This window comes from Erythrolamprus reginae, chromosome Z (genome assembly GCF_031021105.1).
Source record: "Erythrolamprus reginae isolate rEryReg1 chromosome Z, rEryReg1.hap1, whole genome shotgun sequence".
NCBI lineage: Eukaryota > Metazoa > Chordata > Lepidosauria > Squamata > Dipsadidae > Erythrolamprus > Erythrolamprus reginae.
Window position 1 is genome coordinate 88,698,871 of NC_091963.1, and position 20,702 is coordinate 88,719,572.

Genomic DNA, 20,702 nt, shown 5'->3' on the forward strand with positions numbered 1-20,702 from the left:
AAATCTTACGATAATATCCTTTTGATTTCCTTGACTCCGAGGGCCAAATACCCAGTGTGCTCTCTCATATTCACCTGGGTCACATTTAATGTTATTTTCACCAAACCATTGATGGATCGCTTGGATGAGACGTTTACCCGCAACTAAATCTTGCTTGAAGCCCCTCAAACGCAGATTAGATCTCCTTTGTCTGTCTTCTAAGTTATTTATGCGTGACTCCTGGCGAACTTTCCCCTCCTCCAGTTTCACAATTCTCAGATCTTGTGCTTTCGACTGCTCTTTTAAATCTGTTACACCAGCACTGACGGCAGCTATCGCCTTTTGCATCTCTTTGAGTTACTGCCCCATATTTGCAAATGCCATTAACAGTGAGTCCATTTCCCCCCCCCAAATCCGGAGTAGTCGCCATTTTTCCTTTGTTCACTATTTTTCCCCTACTCACGTTTAAAACAGCAGCTTGCTTCTTTTTTGTAACGTTTTCAAAAACTCCGTTTAGTTCTCTTCCTCTCAATCCGCTTTCCATCAAGCCAGAGAGGGTTGTCAGGGGTTAACTTTCACTTTTCCCAATTCACATTAGGGAGTTCTCTGTAGAGGCGTCTATCTCTTTCGACGCATGCGCAAATCCCCATGTCAAAACTTGTTGAACCATTTTGTCTCTGAGTGTAGAGCGTGATGGTGAAACTGTGGCATGCGTGCCACAGGTGGCACACTGAGCCATTTCAGAGGGCATGTGAGGCATTTCCCTATGTCAGCTCCAGTGCACATGTGCGTGCTGGCCAGCTGTTTTTTCAGCCGTGGGAAAGGCTGTTTTGTCCTCCAGACGCTTCAGGGAAGCTTCCATTGAAGCCACAGAGGCAAAAAAATCCCCCAATGGACAAACCGGAAGTTCGGAAAAACGCACTTTCAGTTTGCCGTTGTGCTGTTGTTTGGACTTTGGATGCTTCAGGGAAGCTTCAGGAGGCAAAAAGATTGCTCAACAGATGGCAGGAGCTATCTCCATCCCCCCCTCCAGTAGCCTAGGGAATGGAGATAGCTTCTGTTGCCCGTTCCTTTCCTCAGCTGCTAATACTGCGAACATGCAGCAAACTATCCAGGGTGACAGGTTAGGTGGGATGGATTGGAGGTTCTGCGTGTGCGAGACAGGCGTCCTATCTAACACTTGTAGCTCTGTCGTATTCCTTGGCATTGTGTCCAGAGAATCTCATTATAAAAGAAAACGTAAAACATTTTCTTTTCGAATGGGCTTTCTAGACACAAGAGCTCTGCCACCGCCGCTTCCTCCGCTCAGCCTCTGCCTCTTTGGTTGTGCTTGTCACCGCCGCCTCCCTCCTTCCCTCCCTCGGCTGCCGCGGAAAGAGCGGCTCACAAACTCCGCACAGGCTTTAGTGCGTTTGAAAATGCTGCCACAGGCAAGCCAAGAGGAGCAATCCAATCTCGCGGGAGGTGCACGTAACCACCTCTTCTTACTCTCTCTCTCTTGGCCAAAAGAATTCCCACTGCAGAAAGAACAGCTCCTGGCTGGAAGAGCAAGAGCAAGCTTCTTTGGCTCTGCCTCCTTTGCTTGGCTCCCACCGCCTCTTCACTCTAAAACGCACTTCTGTCTGCCCAGAGGCAGGGAGCACTCTTTCTGCGCCTTCCCGGCTTCAGCTCTGGGATCTACATGGGCTGGGAAGCGTCAGGGTGAGCACCCATGGAGCTCCATCAGCCTCCAGGATGGTGGGAGCCATTGGGGGGGGGGGGGGAGAGAAAGTGCTGCTGCCTGGAAAGCCAGTGGAAGGATATGCCAGGCGGTCTCTGAGCATTTTCTTCCTTCTCCCATGGCCAGGAAGAGAGAGAGAGAGAAAAAAAGACAGAAGATTGGAAAGAGTTGCTGGCTTTGGGAAGCAGTCCAATCATCTTTCTTTCTTTTTTTTCCTTGGCGGCGGGAGAAGGAATAATTTAAAGAGAATTCTGCTTCTCTTCGTGGGGAGACTTTTCTCCTCCATCCTCTCTTTCGCTCTTCTCCAGCTGCAGAGGTTTTAAAGCTAGTAACAAACCCACCCTCCTAGAGGGATTTTTTTCCCTCCCCTGATTTTAAACCATCAGATAAAACTGCAAAGCAGATATTCCCCACGCCTGCCTTCCATGACCTGCTCCAAAACACATGGCTCGGAAGAGCGATTGCTAGGCAAAAGAAGAGGGTGCTGTTCAAGGAGGAAGAAGAGGCGTCCTTGTAGCACTAAGGATCTCAGAAATGTCACCCTTTTTGCCTGAAGTTTCTGTTTCTCTTCCCGCTCTTCTTCAGCTAAAAGGAGGGTGTGACGAGGGTGTGACAGGCGATCCCCCCAAAGTTCTTTCCAAAAGTATTCCTGATTTGAAAAAGTGAGCGGGTGAATGCGTTACTTTAAACAAGTGCGCCCAACAGAGATTTTTTGCCTTGTATTGTATTTAATGGAGCTGCCATCCTGCCACTGATCCCAAAGTCAGTGTGGGATCTTTTGGCTTCTCCCTGGGGGGGAGGGGCAGACAGGAGTGCATTTTAGAGCGAAGAGGCGGTGGGAGCCAAGCGAAGGAGGCAGAGCCAATGAAGCTTGCTCTTCCGGCCAGGGCAACTTTTGCCTAGCTTAGCGCTGCCAGCAGAAGATGCCAATTGCAACTCAGGGAGCATTCTTTACCTGATAGCTTCTGCCTTTCCCAATTGCAATCGGCAGCTTCTACAGGCAATACGTTCTTTTAGAACAGGCCGTTATGTCTAGCCCCTTCTAAAAGAAAAGTCTTGCGAGTTCAGTCAAGCTTGATTGAACTCTTGAGACATTTTCATTTACAATGGGCTTCTCTAGACACAGCACCAGGAACGCAACGGAGCTACAAGTGCCAGGTAAGATGCGCGTCTCGCAGTAGATCGCAGTTTGGGGAAGTGGGGCGTAGGGGAATGGGGGCTGGGCAGGCCATTAGTTGGGCAACATAGCTCCATTGTGTTCCTCAACATTGTGTCTAGGGAAGGAAGCGAATTGTACCAGTAAAAGAAAACTTCTCGTGAGTTTGAGAAGTTTGATTGAACTTGAGAGACATTTTATTTTGCCAGTATAATGGGATTCCTTTCCTGGACACAACGCTGAGAAACACGATGGAGCTATAAGTCCCAGGTAGGACACGCATCTCACAGCTCTCCCCACTGTGAAAGGCCCTTCCTAGACATTCATCCAGAACAGCTGCTGCCCTGGCTGGGTTTGAAAGCCAAAGAGCCGGAGTTTGGGAGAAAGAAAGACAGATTTCTGCTGTTTCCATGCAGCCAAAAGCAGAAGCTTTCTTCCCCTAACTCCTGCTTTCACCTGTTGTGAGAGATTATTCCCTCGATTCTGGTCATTCTTTCCCAGCATCTTCTGCCTGTTCCTATTTTCTCATTTGCACTTTTTTGCACTTCAGAGTGCAAAAAACAGCACAGTGGCAAACCGGAAATGTGTTTTTTCTGAACTTCCGGTTTGTCCGTTGGGTGATTTTTTTCCCCACCTATCAGGCTTCAGAAAGGCCTGTGCACGTGTGGGGGCAGCTGGGGGATTTGTACATGCAGGAGGAGGGAAGGAAAGGTTTGCTGTCATTGGTCTAGAGACTTTCAACAGAATACAGCTATTTATGAAGTAAATTTGAGTTTAGTGCCTTTTGGAGTTCAATGACATTATTTTAATTTGATACTATTTAACTATTTAAAATAGCATTACTATTAAACATTTTTCTTTTAAACAGCTTTGCAGTGTTTTTGTCTTCACTGTACAAAAGAGAACTTCACATGTATAACAGATGGGCTCTGTCTTACTTCAGTGACACGGAATAGAAACAAAATTCATCGCAATAGTATGTGTCTTGCAGAAGTCGATCTATTTCCCAGAGACAGGCCATTTGTTTGTGCTATTTCAACAAGTGAAGGAGGAATTACAGTGCCTCATTGCTGCGATAAAGACTTCTGCAATAAAGTAGATCTTCCAATTCCAACACCAGGTAACATTTTGCATTACTAGCAGAAAACGGATAACTGAAAGAATTTGCTATAATCAAACACATCTATAAAGCACAGTTTTATTGTCTTTCATTTCACGAATTACCAAATTCTTAATATACTATTTAACTAAATAGTTCTTTGTTTTATTTATTTATTTTGTGCTCCCTTTTCACATCCTTAGGTCCTGTAACAGGGAAGTTTTCTTCTACCTTAGGACCTGTGGAATTAGCTGCTGCCATTGCTGGGCCAGTTTGTTTTCTTTGTATTTCTCTTATGTTGATTCTTTATGTCTGCCATAATCGTACATTTATACACCATCGAGTTCCAAGTGAAGAAGATCCTTCAATGGAGCGACCATTTATATCTGAAGGAACTACTTTAAAAGATTTAATTTATGATATGACCACTTCGGGATCAGGATCAGGTAATCAGCTCTCATATTCTAGTAAATGGTTTATGTTAATATAAAGGTTATGTTAATATTTATTTATTTGTTTATTCAATTTTTATGCCGCATTTCTTAGACTCAGGGTGGCTTTCAACATGTTAGCAATAGCACTTTTTTAACAGAGCCAGCGTATTGCCTCCACAGTCCTGGTCCTCATTTTACCCACCTTGGAAGGATGGAAGGCTGAGTCAATCTTGAGCCGGTGATGGGATTTGAACCGCTGACCTACAGATCTACAGTCAGCTTCAGTGGCTTGCAGTACAGCACTCTACCTGCTGTGCCACCCCGGCTCTTAGTGCTATGGACACATAGAAACTTGCTATAAATTATAAGGGGAATTTTTTTAAAAAAATTAAATTTTAGCTGTAGCCTTTTTGGGGGGGGGGGGTGTTTAAGGGTTTCATTTGTTATGCCAATAAGAAATTTTTATTTTGTTCATAGAGACGTTTGCACCTTATATTGTCAAATAGAAAAAGAAATCCCTTTCTTTATGATTTTTCATATCAGAATAAAAACAATATTTTAAGTTTTATTGTATTTCCAAGTTTAATGTCTTGTAGGTAAAACCCTAACCTAACTATTATTTATCCTTAATGTTTATAACACATGGGTAATCATCACTTAACAACAATAATTGGGATTGCAATTCTGTTCCTTAGCAATGTGGTTAGGAGTCCTCGGAGAGGGGCGGCATACAAATCCAATTAAACTTAAAACTTGGTTATAAAGCACAAATTATGTGATCACATCACTTAGTTACCACAATACAGGCAGTCCCTGTTGCTATAATTCAGCAGAAAGCATAGATCATTAACAAGGACCACTTTGCAACTTCCTACTGATTTCCACCAACCAATATTATTTTGACAAGATCAAAGGAAGCAGTAAGTTCCAGGTAGCTCATAAGGCCAGCAGAAAGGTAAATAGTTGTTTCCAAATGAGGGAGAGTATACATGTCTGCAGAGGGATGTGCAATCTTGTTTGATCTGAAGGTCGTTACTATTGGATCAGAGTGTAGATTGTTACATGGATGAGATTTTGGGCCGGGGATTGCTACCAGGTGGGAGAGGCTTGCTAGAACAACTTGCAGACTTCCTGGCAGCTTTCCCATTGACTTGGTTATAGGAAGTGGCAAGGAAAATGGCAAATAACTATCAAATAATTCATTAGCTGTTGCAATCCATTTGTGATTTAATTCATTAGCTGTTGCAATCCATTTGTGAATTATGGGGGCTATACTACAGCCAGAACTTCAAGAAGCAGTTATAAATAATACTCATTCAGCATCAGTGCAAACAATTGATGAACAATTCAGCATCAATGCAAACAGTTGATGAACAAGTGATTACTAAGCAAGGACTACTTATCTTTATCTATCTATACTTATCTGTATTTATCTTTATACTGCAATTTTCTCAGAGTAGTATACATAGAGCTCCTTCCTCCTCTTTTGTCCCGTAACAGTTCTCTTTGGGCTAGTGGGAATGATTAGTTCTTTGGCTAAAGGTAGTTTAGAACCTTTAGCCCAATTTTTAACTACCATATTACATTGGTTGTCATGTATTTTGAATACTGTAGAGAAGACAAGCAGGTGAAATAATGAGAAATTGGAGAAATAAGGTATTGATAACAGTTGCAAAAACATGCTTAAAAGAGACGGTGAAACATATAAATGACCTAAGCTGACATAATTTAAGGAATGGGATTGTTCACCACCTCTGCTTGGCACAGGCTATGCCCCCAACCATTCAGGTGCTGCCTTTTCTCCTTGGTCCATTTGCTGAATGGGCTCAAAAGCTCTTTCACCCTGTTCTTTTGGACGCAGAGGACACTTTGCCATCAGGCAATCAGAGGAGCATGAATCCCATTCCCTTCTTCATTCCTTCCTTTTCATTAATATTATTATTATTATTATTATTATTATTATTATTATTATTATTATTATTATTATTTATTAGATTTGTATGCCGCCCCTCTCCGCAGACTCGGGGCAGTTCACAACAATAATAATAACAATGTGACAATGTATTTCATTCCCCTCGACTCTGCCTGCGTGTATGTGTTTGGAAGTCTGTGTTTGTGGAAGTGTGTGTTTGGAAGTTGCAATCTTCACAAGTCTTCCCGAGACTTGTGAAGATTGCAACTCAAGAATATATTCTGCAGCTGAAGTCTGATCTTTGATTAAAAGAGTTTGATCTTTGATTAAAAGAGAAGAAAAGAAAGGGTAGGAGCTGGGTTACAAGGAAGGAACGTTGTGGAGAAAGGCATTCAATCTAGCAACAGACGAGCTTGCTTTCACCCTCCCAGGTGCCCTTGGCCAATCCTTTTCTGACATTTCCTTTGAAATACCGTATATACTCGAGTATAAGCCAACCCGAGTATAAGCCGAGGCACCAGTTTTTGCCAGAAAAACCTGGGAAAACTTATTGACCCGAGTATAAGCCGAGGTTAGAAAATGCAGTGGCTACTGGTAACTTATAAAAATGGAAACCAATAAAATTACATTAATTGAGACATCAGTAGATGTTTTAGAATATTTATTTTAAAGAAAACCAAAATTAGCTCTGTAAATTTAAAAGAGGGTAAACAAAAGCAATCTGGTAATAACAATAAATTAAAAAGTAAAAAAAAGTAGCTCAATCAGCAACCAAGCTAAAACCTATTTCTAACCCTAACCCAGGGCTCTTTAAACTTGACAGTTTTAAGACTAGTGGACTTCAACTCCCAGAATTCCTGCACCAGCCATACTACTTCAGGAGTAGGAGTTGAAGTCCACAAGCCTTAATCTTTCCAGGTTTGAAGACTTGCATTTCTAATCCTAACCCAGGGCTCTTTAAACTTGACAGCTTTAAGACTAGTGGACTTCAACTCCCAGAATTCCTGCACCAGCCATGCTACTTCAGGAGTAGGAGTTGAAGTCCACAAGCTTTAATCTTTCCAGGTTTGAAGACTCTTGCATTTCTAACCCTAACCCAGGGCTCTTTAAACTTGAGTTTTTAGAAGCCTGGAGAGAGTTCATGCTGTTTCCCCCCACCCCTCTTTAGCTTGCTGGCTGGCTCGTTGGCTTGATCTCCCACCTCTGATCCTCCCTCCTCCTCGTCTCCCTTTATTGCCCCATGTGTTGTGCAGGGAAGCAGATTTGCTAAAGAGATCCACTTGGGACGGCAGCAGGGAAAGGAGGAGGTGGAGAGCCAGAATAGCCCACAGCTGCGGGGGGGGGGGGGGAGGAGGAAAGGAAAGAGCTGTCCTCCTGCTCCTTCTCCTCCTTCCCCTGCTGCCGTACCAAGTGGATCTCTTTAACAAATCTGCTTCTCTCTCCGGCTGGAGGCTTCTAAAGCCTGGAGATAGTTCATGCCGTCCTGCCCCCCCCCTTTAGCTTGCTGGCTCTCTCCTCCCTCTCCCTTTATTGCCCCATGTGTTGTGCAGGGAAGCAGATTTGCTAAAGAGATCTACTTGGGACGGCAACAGGGAAATGAGGCGGAGGAGAGCCAGAATAGCCCACAGCCGCAGGGGAGGAGGAGGAAAGGAAAGAGCTGTCCTCCTGCTCCTTCTCCTCCTTCCCCTGCTGCCGTACCAAGTGGATCTGCTTCTCTCTCCGTCTGGAGGCTTCTAAAACCTGGAGAGAGTTCATGCCGTCCCCGAGTGTCTCGTTTGTGATTGCAATGTTGTAGCTAGCAAGTCACAAGTTTGCCATTTGCAGCTTACCACAAGAAAAGTCACTGGAGGAAAAGGTCACAAGTTCTCCCACCATTCTGTTTTGCAAGGAGCTTGCTGTGGAACACAAGATATTGTACTCTGTAGCACCTCCTACCCACCCTGATTCTTTCATATAGCCTGCCAGCAACGACACATTTCTTCACTTGTGGCCTCCATTGGCCTTTCCATGGCTTCCACCAGCCTGTCTGCATCCATAGCACATGTCCACCTGTGGCCCTCATTGAACCAACCACAATCTCCTTTCTGCAGCCTACCCATAGTCCTTCCCTGAGACTCTCATCTCCCTGCTTGATCTGTGTGGTCCTGGAATTATAACAGCAATCATGACTGTCAGAATTGCTGTTATTAAGTGATATCACATTTCATTTTACAAACACTTAATTTGTTCATTCATTCAATTTCTATGCCGGCCAATACCCTAAGGACTCTAGGCAGCTCACAGCAAAAATATAAAATAATAGTACTAAAACCTCTAAAACAATTTTAAAACAATTTATAATACAACAATTAAATGCCTGTATACTGTTCATGGCTGGATCCTGCTGATTACCACCATAGGCTCAATGGCCCCAGACCTGTCGGAAAAGCCGCTTTCCAGAAGGCAAATTAGGGTGGGGGTAATCCGAATCTCAGGAGGTAACTGGTTCCAAAATTGATTATGGAGTTTAATTAATACAAAGAAGTAAAGTTTGTATGAATATACATGTTAAGGAGTAAGTGCGCACTGGAATAAGTAGGGTTTTTTGACAGCATTCTCAGTCCGAATAGCTGTTAAAATCTCTACAATATAAAAAGAACTGAATAAAATCAGTTCAAGTTAATATCAATAAAATGTAGTTCCACCCAGACTTGTGGAGTAGATTTCCTGGCCTGGTCTATTTCAAAAGACAAACAGGTATGTACAACCAGATTTGGTTAGACCCCATTTGGAAAAGTTATTTCTGCTTTAAACAGATTTTGTGACTCACTTAATTGATTTAGATTACATATTCAAGTATTAGTGGAAATGTATTAATAATCTTTAGAGATAACGGCTACTTAGATATGAAAGTAGAAAGTTGCAGTGATAAAAAAATCTTCAAGTATTTGTCTGTTTATAACAAATGCAATAGCATAATGTTGGAGATTAATGCAGCCAAAGGATACCCAAAAATATTATTATTACTGGAAATTAAACTATTATTTAATTTGCCTTTTTTAAAAGAAAACAGAATTGGTCTCTGTTATTTATTAACAAAGGAAAAGCTTGGCTTCTGCTAAAATTAGTAATAGCTAGAAGCTTTAATAATCTTTTGATAGGAGGAAAAACCTTGTAGATCAAAACCTGGATTGATTAATTGATTCTTTATCACTGATCAGAAAACTTTTTTTAGGTTTGCCATTACTTGTTCAGAGAACAATTGCAAGAACAATTGTACTACAAGAAAGTATTGGAAAAGGTCGCTTTGGAGAAGTCTGGCGAGGAAAATGGAGAGGAGAAGAAGTTGCAGTTAAAATATTTTCTTCAAGAGAAGAACGCTCATGGTTTCGTGAAGCTGAAATCTATCAAACAGTTATGCTCCGTCATGAGAATATTCTTGGATTTATAGCTGCAGACAATAAAGGTTGTCACAATGCAGAAATACTTCATTTATCAAAACAATAATTTGTTATTATATACAGGTAGTCCTCAAATTGCAACCACAATTGAGCCCAATTGGCTCAATTGTGGTTCTTAGGCAAGTCAGTTAAGTGAGCTGTGCCCCATTCTTATGCTCTTTTTTCCATAGTTATTAATCAAACCATTGCATTTATTAAATTATATTTGTTAAGTAAATCTGTTTTCCTCATTGACTTTCTATGTCAGAAGCCAGGTATTCATTCATTCGATTTTTATGCCGCCCTTCTCCTTAGACTCAGGGCGGCTTACAACATGTTAGCAATAGTACTTTTTAACAGAGCCAGCATATTGCCCCCACAATCCGGGTCCTCATTTTACCCACCTCGGAAGGATGGAAGGCTGAGTCAACCTTGAGCTGGTGATGAGATTTGAACCGCTGACCTACAGATCTACAGTCACCTTCAATGGCCTGCAGTACATTTAACAAATGTTTTCTATATTGTAGGCATGTTTTTCATCTTGGATTTAAAAAAAAACCAAAACATTTATTACAAATTCAATGCAGTGAGATGTGTGTTGCTTTAATCTCCATAACTTCATTAGGATTTAAACAGTTGATATGTGTAATTTTGCAGTCATTATTTTTGATACAAGTAGACTGCAATAACATATTCTGACTTCAGTAAAATAGTTAATATTTTTCATAAGAGTAGACTGGACAAGAGAATATTTGATCAAATGTGACTAGACATATAATGCATTTGTCTCAATTCAGAAGCTCTCATACGTGTAGAACTACAGAGTAATACTAATTACTAATTAATAATAATATTACCCAATAAGTGGAATTCGTAAAGAAGGATAGCAATAATACTACAGCCAGATAATATGGTTAAATATACCATATTTAGGCATAAGCTAGTATTGTGAGAATTAGATGTTCAGCAGAGTGATAGCATGATGGGAAAAACCTTATCCTGTTGTCTAGTTGTTTTGGCAACATTCAGTGTTGCAATATTTGGTAACTTGCAGTCGAAGTGCCCTATAGCTACGTCCAAAGGGAGGGAACCAAAAGCTGTTTATGTCCAAGATGTGAGAGATCTGGATGTATTTTCTCAGTTCTCCTTCTGGCCTGCACAATATTTTATGGAAGGCAGGCTAATTGTTACTGTTTCTTCTGCAGTCCTACTTATCCATTGGAGATTGCACTTGTCCTGTTTGGTTGCTGTACCAAGCTAGACAGTTGTAGAAATACTAATGCCACACTCAATAATTCCTTTGCAAAACTCTATCAACAGCTCTCGGGGCAATCTGAATTCCTTGAATTGATACAGAAAGAACATTCTTTGTTGTGCCATTTTAATGATGATTCTAATGTTAGTATCTATCTCAAATCCTGAAAAATTATAGATTTTATAGAACCCCAACATTTGAAGGATCTGTTCTGATACTGTACTGTCAAATATTGTAAGAGATGGTGGTAGAGTAGAAGGGCTTCTCCTAAAATCCACTCTCTACAGTTTTAAGCATGTCCAGATTATTCCAGATGTATTACAGACCAGTTGTTCAATCTCCTATCTATAGGCAGACTCATTACCAACTTTGATGAGACCAACAACTGTTGTATCATTTGCAAACTTCAATATTTTAACAAAGAATGTTAGAGATTCTAGATATGAAGTCATTTTTACAATGTTTTTTCTTTATTTTGAATTTAATTGTTCCTTTTTTGTTTTGGTTTGCAGATAATGGTACATGGACACAACTCTGGCTAGTGTCAGATTATCATGAGCATGGTTCTCTCTTTGATTATTTGAACAGGTACACTGTTACTGTAGAGGGAATGATAAAGCTAGCATTGTCAACTGCCAGTGGACTTGCACATCTCCACATGGAAATTGTTGGCACACAAGGTAACTTAATCCCAATGTTTGTTTCAGTTGTTAATGTACATCTTCTCAATAGTATGCATTTTGAAATCATTTTAATCATCTCCATTGCAATTTAATTTGATTTAATATTTAAGTGATTTATGTTTAGATTAAAATGATTGCATGAATAATACTTTTAGAAATCTACTAATTAAAATTTTTAGTAGGAAACATCCCTCCTCACTGTTTCCCTCTTACTTTAGCTTTTCTATATACGTTTACCATGTGAGCTAGCATGTTGTACTGGAGACACATAGTAAAAATAGTGAGAGGTAAACCAGATTTTTTAAAAATGTAATGTCTAGTAAATCTACTGTAGTCTAGTATTTTTAGCTAAAATTAAGATTTTCCAAACTAAGGTAATATTTCTGATTCCTTGTGGCTCCTAAATTTACTCTTTTCAAAGATTGACATTCTTGGAACTATTAATTTGAGACATATGGACAGTTCCAAAATGCTATCCTGCATGTAGAAACAAGTATGGTCTTGTTGTATGCTAGAGAGAGCATGGTTTCTTCTAATTACCTTTTGACTCAAGTTAATTTTATTTCCTCCATTATTATGTAGAGATCATTTTTTAAAAAACCCTAGATATGAGATCCTGAGATTCTATATATAAAATTTGTGGTTATTGGGTTTTTATAATGTTAGAACTACTCTCAAAACAATGAATTTGGCATATAGATCTCCAAACAAGTGTTAGCAAAGTGCCATACCCTAATATTGATCATATTTTTCTGAAAAGGTTTGTGCCAGCCCCCTATTTATCATCCATTACAATTCTGAAATTCTGTAAGCACTCTAATTTTAACCAAGCTGGATGCATTGCCTGCATCAGTCCTTTACATCTTCAGTTAGGTCCATGTGTTAAAACTACAGAAAGCTTAAGAGAAACTCTTAAGCAAGATGCTATATTGCTGCTTTCTATACAAGGATTGTAGGCAGATCTTTATTAATCCCATGTTGAAGAAATATCTGTGTAGGGACTGTTCTTTCTATTTAATGTTTCTTCTTTCAGAAAAAGACACAAAATATCTTCCAATTCATCCAATTTTTGGCTACCATTGATGAATAAGCTATACCAAGTTTTATTTTTTTAATAATACTGTATTTATTTTGCTCTATTTTATTATATATCTTAATTATTTTTATTATATTTAATATGTTTCTTTTATGTAGACATATTTTATTGCATTTAGCCTTTGGTGTGCAATAAACTGATTTTATTTGAAATTCACAAGTTTTAAAAAATCACAACTCCAAATGATTGAGCATAGTTTTTTTATAATGTTCATACTGATTCTTCCTTATTCATAAAGCAAAAAAAAAAGGAACAATGAAAAGGAACATAATGAGCGCTACAACTATATGATTATACACCCACCCACCCCAAAAAAGAAGCATGGATGGGGAGAGAAGAGAAAACAAGGGGAGGAGGGTACAATCTGCCTTGAATACAGCAGTCAACTCCAGTGTGCAATTTCTCCATTTGGACTCAACCAACTGGCAGAATGAAGATTTTAGGCTCCTTGAAAAAGATGGCCTGGGGGGCGGTGGGGGGAGAGATCTTACCTTAGTGGTTAAGATGTTGCAAAGTGCAGTGCTGCAGCAGAGAAAACTCTTATTTTGGATCCCAACCTCTGGATTATTCCCTTAAGGTTTTTAAAGGTCATAAACAGCATGTTGAACTGCATTCAGAAGCAGATTGATTGCCACTGAAGTTTGCAGAGCAGAGGTGTTATATGGGACATCCTAGAATCTCAGAGACTGTTGTTGCTGTACTTTGCACCAATTGAATCTTGTGAATGGATTTCAAGGGTTACCCCATACAGAGCACATTTAAGTAATCCAGACAAGAGATATGTAGGGCTTGAATAACTGAGTGCAGGGAATCATAATTCAGGAAAGGTTGCAGCAGATGCAGAAACTGGAGTTGTGCAAAGGTTTTCCTGGTCTTATCCTCTACTCACTCTTTGACCAGAAGATATAAATCCAGGAGAATTCCAAAGTTGCAAACTGGGTTTGATCGGGATAGTGCAATTCTGTCCAGATCTAAGGATGACAGCCCTAACAAGGGGATAAATAATGTGCTGAAGCTGAACAGATTAAGGTCGCTAGTCAGATGAATACCTGGTAGGTAGATTTTTTTTCCTATTCCCCCCCCAAAAAAAAAACTAAGGTGCATTTTATACTCCAGTGTGTCTTATACTTCGAAAAATATGGTAAGTGTAAGAACCATTATTTGTGAATTTTATGTTATAAAATATTGATTTATTTGAATTAGATTAAAAAATAATTGCTCATTTCAAGTGACCATCTATATTTTATCCCATCAATTTTAGACTTTTAATTAACCACTGAGTAATTTTGAGAATATGAACTTATTCTTCTTTTTGGTCATGCTTAAATATGCAGAAGCACTTTATTTCCCCAGATACTAGCATTCTCAATTAAATTGTAATTATTTTAAAGCAGGAATTCCTAAATTCCTATAATCAACCTCCTTTCAATGTAACCTTGCCTAAAAACCCAAACATCAAAATGAACAATAAAATAATAATGAAACTTTGGAGAACATAGATTTATTCTAACAATGTAACTAAAATATTCTTATATCTTCCGTGGACTTCATCTCAAGGGGTACACCTTTTAGTTTGAAACCTTGCTTTAAAGCTTGTTCGTCTTTATTCAGTAATTCTTGATATATTGTCAGAATTTAACAAATCTGAGTTTTAATACATAATAAGAAATTTATTTTAGTTTGATTGCCATCAAGTCATTATCAACTTTTATTGAGGATTTAGATTTTTCTCCATTATGAGCATGGTGTTTTAGTTTAAGTCTTCCAGTGGTGCGCCATAGTGTTCTTCTATCTTATTGCTGATTGTCCTCTTTTCCTTCAGTCTTTCCCAATATTAGTGTTATGTGGAGAATTAGGTTTTTATATAGTGTATTCGAAGTGGAATAATTTGAGATCCCAAGGGAAAGATTAATTTGTTACTAAAGGTTATCAAGAAAAGATTGGACAATCTATGGAGTAAGGATCCATAGGCAGAAGACCTCTAGGATCCCTTCCAGCTCTTACTCTATGAGCACCATCTTTTGTGCCTTGAGTTAAAATTCAGATTGATTTAGTTGATGATATTAATAGTGCTTCTGTGTTTTTTAATTTCAGGTAAACCAGCTATAGCTCATAGAGACTTAAAATCAAAAAATATATTAGTAAAGAAAAATGGAACATGTTGCATTGCAGATTTAGGTCTGGCAGTAAGACACGATTCAGCTACAGATACAATAGATATTGCACCAAATCACAGAGTGGGAACAAAGAGGTAATATATTTAATGGAATATTTTACATAATCCAGACTGAAGATAAGATAAACAGTAGATTGTAAAGACAGTTATCCCTACAGCAATAGGAGAAAGTCTGTTGAGCCATTAGAATCTTGCAGTAATGTGACCTATAGTGTGATCAGAACTTCTAAATCTAAATATTCTAAAAAAATATTCTGGTTGTATATTACACAAACTTTCTCTTACTATTAAATTATGAAAACCAGTATAATAAAATGTCCTCATATTGAACATGGATTTGGAGTTTCGCACAAATAAGTATGAACGCATTTGAAGTTATTGCTTATCATCTTAACTTATTGACTATAAATCATTAAAAAAATACACACATTGCTGCATGCTCACAAATGAGAGGAAATAATATTCTTTGCCTTATTCTTTCCTACTTTATTCTTCTCTAGTAATTGTCTCAGAACTGCTGAGTAGTGCCTTCTCTTTAAGAATGAAGGCATAAGTAATTGAAAGGTGACCATTTTCTCCACAGAGCAATAAATAAAATGGAGAAGAAAATTATATACTTGGCCTTGTATTTTTCTATAATTCTTGGTAACCTATTAATCTTTTAATCTTGGAAATTGATGTAAATATTAATCAGGAATTAAGTTTCTATTTAAATGTATGAACTTTGTTTTAACCAATGACACATAAACCTTTATCTGAAATATACTGTATTACTTCAGTTTCTAGATGAAGTATGTGCAACAATACAATAACAGTGTAGTTTTCTCTGACAAAAGAGTTTTCTGTATGGAAGAGTTTTATGTCAGAAAAAGATCTTCATCTGCAGCCTGATACTATGAAAGTCAATTATTTTCTCTATTAGTTATTCATCTCGCTCAATGCTTTATTTTTCCAGAAATCTTATAGCAGATTCTATTCAGTCACATAAATAATTAAAACATATTATATGTCAGTGATGGCGAACCTATGACACACATGCCACAGGTGGCACATGGAGCCATATCTTGTCTACGGAGAGGGGCGGCATACAAATCTAATAAATAAATAAATCCCCTGGCAAACGAGCTGTTGCCCTAGCTTAGCTCCAATGCACAATGTGCACACGGGCCAGCTGATTTGGCTCACACGGAAGCTCGGGAAGGGCATTTTCGGCTTCTGGAAGGCCTCCAGGGGGGGAAGGGGGAGGACATTTTTACTCTCCCCAGATCTGGGAAAGCTCTGGAGCCTGGGGAGCGCAAAAAACAGGCCTATTGGACCCTCCAGAAGTCAGAAAACAGGTCCTTTCCAGCCTCCAGAGGGCCTCTGGGGGGGGGGGGGGGATGTCAGGGAAGTCGTTTTTGCCCTCCCTAGACATTGAATTATGGGGGTGGGCACTCGCATATGTGTGATATCACACGCGCATGTGCTTTTGGCACCTGAGGAAAAAAAGGTTCTCCATCACTTTTACATGTGAAATGCCAAACTGATCTCTAGCTTTTCTCAACTCAAATAGTGTAACAGTAGCTACTGTTCAAAAAGATGTATAGGCATCTGTCTCCCTTGTAGAATTTGCAATAACTTACAAAATTCTAAATGGCTTCTATTTAATTAATTTATGTGCTGTCCATCTTACTGTCACAGTGACTGAACAGCCTACAGAATGATTATAATATAAAGCAATTAAAATTATGAAAGACTAAATAAACCCAAGATCATGGGCCACTTTTCTTGGACCCCGACAGCCAAAATTTTTTGGCAGATGAAATCTGAGGTAGACATCTCCCACTGGGGCAAGTGGGATGGGCCAGTGCCATTGGGGTGAGACATCTCCTAAGGTAACTTTGGATTCATTTCCTAAAGGCACTGAGGGGCAGCAGCCAGTGCTTCCAGTTGCGTGGCTCCGGTGGGAAAATCCTGGATGCATGCGCAGCAGCGCACTCCCAGCACACCCCTGCATGAAGTTTGGCTTCTGCCCATGCTCAGCAAGCCAAATCTCGCAGGACGACGCACGTGCAAGTGAGATTTCAGCTATTTTTGCCATTTTTTTGCTTCTGAATATGTGCAGAAGCCAAACGATAGGCAAAAATAGCCAAAATCTTGTTCTCACGCAAGTCCTCACATGAGATTTGGCTTGCTGCGCATGTGCAGAAGCCAAATCTCACGCCGACAGGCGTGTACATTACCGATGGGAGCACGCACACCTACAGCCTCCAAGGGTAAGAAGAGCAGCCCCTCACTGCCTAAAGGGTTTTAGAGGTGTTAACCAACAACTCAGATTGGACTCAGAAACAGACTTCTACCAGTGCAGCTCCTACCATAGCATTGTTATATATGTCACCTGAGGGACCTCTAGAACTATTCACACTATTACATTCAATACTAGTTGTAGCTCCTGAATACTTTTCAGGAATAACCCCATGTAAAATGCATTACAGCAATCCAATTTGAGAGATGACTAGAGCATAAGTGACTCTGCACAGGACCTCTTGATCCAGGAAAAGGTACAATTAGGGCACAACATGAAGTTGAACAAAGGCAATCCCAGGCTATCTACTCTTTGAACAAGAGGTGTGAGTCCAGGAGAACCCACAGATTGTTCCTAAAATCTATCTGAGGTAGCAAAACCCAATTCATAACTAAAAATGATAAACTCCCAAGGCCCTCTGAACCCATCTTAGCTCCTTTCAATGGAAGCTGGTTGTCCCATATCCAAACCCCTACTGTCTCTAGTGCAAGTGGGCAGCTGCAATATCACTTTGGTCACTTGAGATGGAGCTGTAAAATATTAGGGTCATTCTTGAGATGAACAGGAAAGAGACAGTTTGAAACTTTTAACCCAGTTAGATTATAATCTTTTCATAGCCAAAGTATATTTCTCTCCATAAAAGAAAGGAAAGTGAATATTTGATCCCAGATCCCAAACAGCAGTGAATGCACATCCCTGAGCCAGAAATGCTGCTTTGTTTGTGATTTCTTAGCTATTTGGGAATAGCCATATACTATTGTGTCAGTAGATTAATACTTTCAAAACAGTCCCGAATAGATATGTACAATTTTTATTTTATAAATCAAAGTTTTCAAAAGTTGTAGTATGTACCTCATAGTAATTATGACTTCAAAATATATGGTGAATTACTGTGCTTAACTTAGCCTGCAATACAGTATGTGGTTTAGTTTTCCAATTTAAAGAATTTTTTTAAAGGCAAAAATTTGTGGATTTTATCAGAGCAATAAATACAGTATAAAGTTCAGATGATTACTTTGTAGAATTCAAAAAGTGCTAACGGTTTCTTATGGCTTTAAAAAAATAAAATTAAATAATGTTCGAACAGCATTGCTTTATAAACAATACATATTGGTCTTTATATTCATAGGTACATGGCTCCTGAGGTACTTGATGATTCAATAAACATGAAGCATTTTGAATCTTTCAAAAGAGCAGATATTTATGCAATGGGACTAGTATTTTGGGAAATAGCTCGTCGTTGCTCAATTGGTGGTACGTTCAAATAAAATCCCAACAAATTTAACTTCAATCAGTGTCAGAAGTGAACATTAAATTATATATTGGTTTATATTTCTCAGGAATCCATGAAGATTATCAGTTACCGTATTACGACCTTGTTCCTTCTGATCCTTCAGTTGAAGAAATGAGGAGAATTGTTTGTGAACAGAAGCTACGACCCAGTACTCCAAATAGGTGGCAAAGTTGTGAGGTAGATTCTTTTCTTTAGATAAGTTAAATAATACTTTAAAAAATAAATCAATATTTTCTTTAAAAAGAAATATTTTGATTTTAGAATTTGAATTAAAAGAAATACGAATGTCAGGACAGTTCATATAAGATTATGGACTCATATTTGTATTTATGGATAAATGTACTTAAAATGATTTATTATGTGATATCAAATAATGGCTCATTAAAAATTGTTTTATTTATTTGCAGGCATTACGAGTAATGGCCAAGATTATGCGAGAATGCTGGTATGCCAATGGTGCAGCTAGACTAACAGCTTTACGCATAAAGAAAACTCTGTCACAACTCAGTCAGCAAGAAGGAATAAAAATGTAATTTAGAAAATAATGCTTAAGAAAACATTTGAACACTAATATGTGCACCTGGCTTGTACATTAAACATTGTTCTACCTCATTGAGGGAACAGAAGAATTTTGCTGCCTTTTATACAATAAGATAATCAGTTATTAGTCCAGGATTTCTCTAGATACAGAAAACTGTTGTACAGAGACTTAATTATTTTTTTGAAAGTCACATTGGTATCTATTATGTTCAAAACACAAAAAATAAGCTTTAGAGTGGAACTTGTGTATGCTGTTTATGGCGCTCAAGTACAATAGAAAAGATATCATGATGGTACGCTGTATATTATTACATTGTTTTATTCTGATATTAAGATGCTATTATTGAATGCCTTTCATTGAAACTTATCTACATGACCTTATTTTATCTGGAACACATGCAGTTTATGCAATACTTTATATTATATGTCTATCTTTTACATTACACTTGCCTTTAAAATCATTGTGGTGTATAAGTGCTGCTTTTAAATTTTCTTGATGCAGTTCATTAGGATATACAAAGTCTTTGGTCCTTATGAAATTATAGTAAATCTGTATTTAATCTGCTGGCTTCTACATACTTTGACATTACCAAATTTTTGGATTTCCAAGGTAGCATTGCCAAGTTCCTGCTTATTGGGAATCCTAACTTACAGGATGGTACCAGGTTGCATGGTATCAGATTGATTGGCTACAGGATGATTTCATACTCATGCATGAATTTTTTTATGAATTTCCCCCCCCTAGAGCATAGGAACTGAAACCCGCAGATTAATTCGGTGCTATTCCTATGCTTTATATTTTACAGTGAACAGAGGTATCAAAATATAGAACTATGAAAAAGAACTTTACCTGTTAAAAAAATTACTTTGATGTGGGGGGGGGTTTACATTCAGTATGAACACTAACCTATTAAAATAAATTATCTTAAATATTCTGTCAGGGGAAAAAATCATATTGTTCTTTCTGTGCAATGAACCTGTTTTGCTAAAATTTGATAATTGCTAAATGCTTTTTTGAGGAGGATCCATGTAAAAAAATATGGTCTGTTAATAGCCTTATTGGATTCATTCTATATGCGCTAAATAGGAATTTCCTAATATCAAGAGTTGTTTATGTGGATTTGGTCAACACACAATTCTTAACATTGGCTTGCATTGACTGATAATGAACTTTGGAGAAATGAAGAGGCTGGATATAGACATTCTCTTCCTGTCAAGCCCACCGCAGTTGTGCCAGCAGAGGCCTACTGTAGATCCCATTGATCAAAGAATTCCAGCTGACAGGATCCGGAGGAGCTTTCTCTGTTCTCTATCACTTGCCCTTTGGAACATTCTGCCTCTTGGGACAAGATCTGCCCTCAGTCTCTTATTATTCCATGAGAGTCTAAAAATTGGCCTGAGGACCCAATGGGGCAGTACCGCACTGGAGTTGGCTACTCCACTTTGGCAAGGAGAAAACATCTCCCCTAGGGAAATCTAATAAATTCATAATACATTGAGTTGAACAGAAGACAGAGGAACTTTTTTTGTCCCCATCCTGGTCAAAATTAAAAAGTAGATGGCACCAGTGAAAGTTCTTAAAAATGTATTTCTTTTCCCTCACATCGAAGGAAGTATCCAAGATAGGTTACTCTAGCCCCGTAGCTCTATGGACT

The 20,702-nt window shown here is 38.8% G+C and overlaps 1 protein-coding gene across 1 annotated transcript in view; it reads left to right on the top strand.

Annotated features, from left to right (window-relative positions):
- The window catches only part of TGFBR1 (transforming growth factor beta receptor 1), a 55,938-nt gene extending 35,840 nt beyond the window's left edge, over nt 1-20,098 (top strand). Inside the window, exons 2-9 of the mRNA XM_070727803.1 lie at nt 3,724-3,975; nt 4,158-4,400; nt 9,515-9,745; nt 11,487-11,654; nt 14,848-15,004; nt 18,343-18,467; nt 18,554-18,684; nt 18,915-20,098. Of these exons, the coding sequence (XP_070583904.1) occupies nt 3,724-3,975; nt 4,158-4,400; nt 9,515-9,745; nt 11,487-11,654; nt 14,848-15,004; nt 18,343-18,467; nt 18,554-18,684; nt 18,915-19,040 (1,433 nt within the window). The 3' untranslated portion in view covers nt 19,041-20,098. The remainder of the gene's footprint in view (nt 1-3,723; nt 3,976-4,157; nt 4,401-9,514; nt 9,746-11,486; nt 11,655-14,847; nt 15,005-18,342; nt 18,468-18,553; nt 18,685-18,914) is intronic.
- The last annotated feature ends 604 nt before the right edge of the window (nt 20,099-20,702 follow it).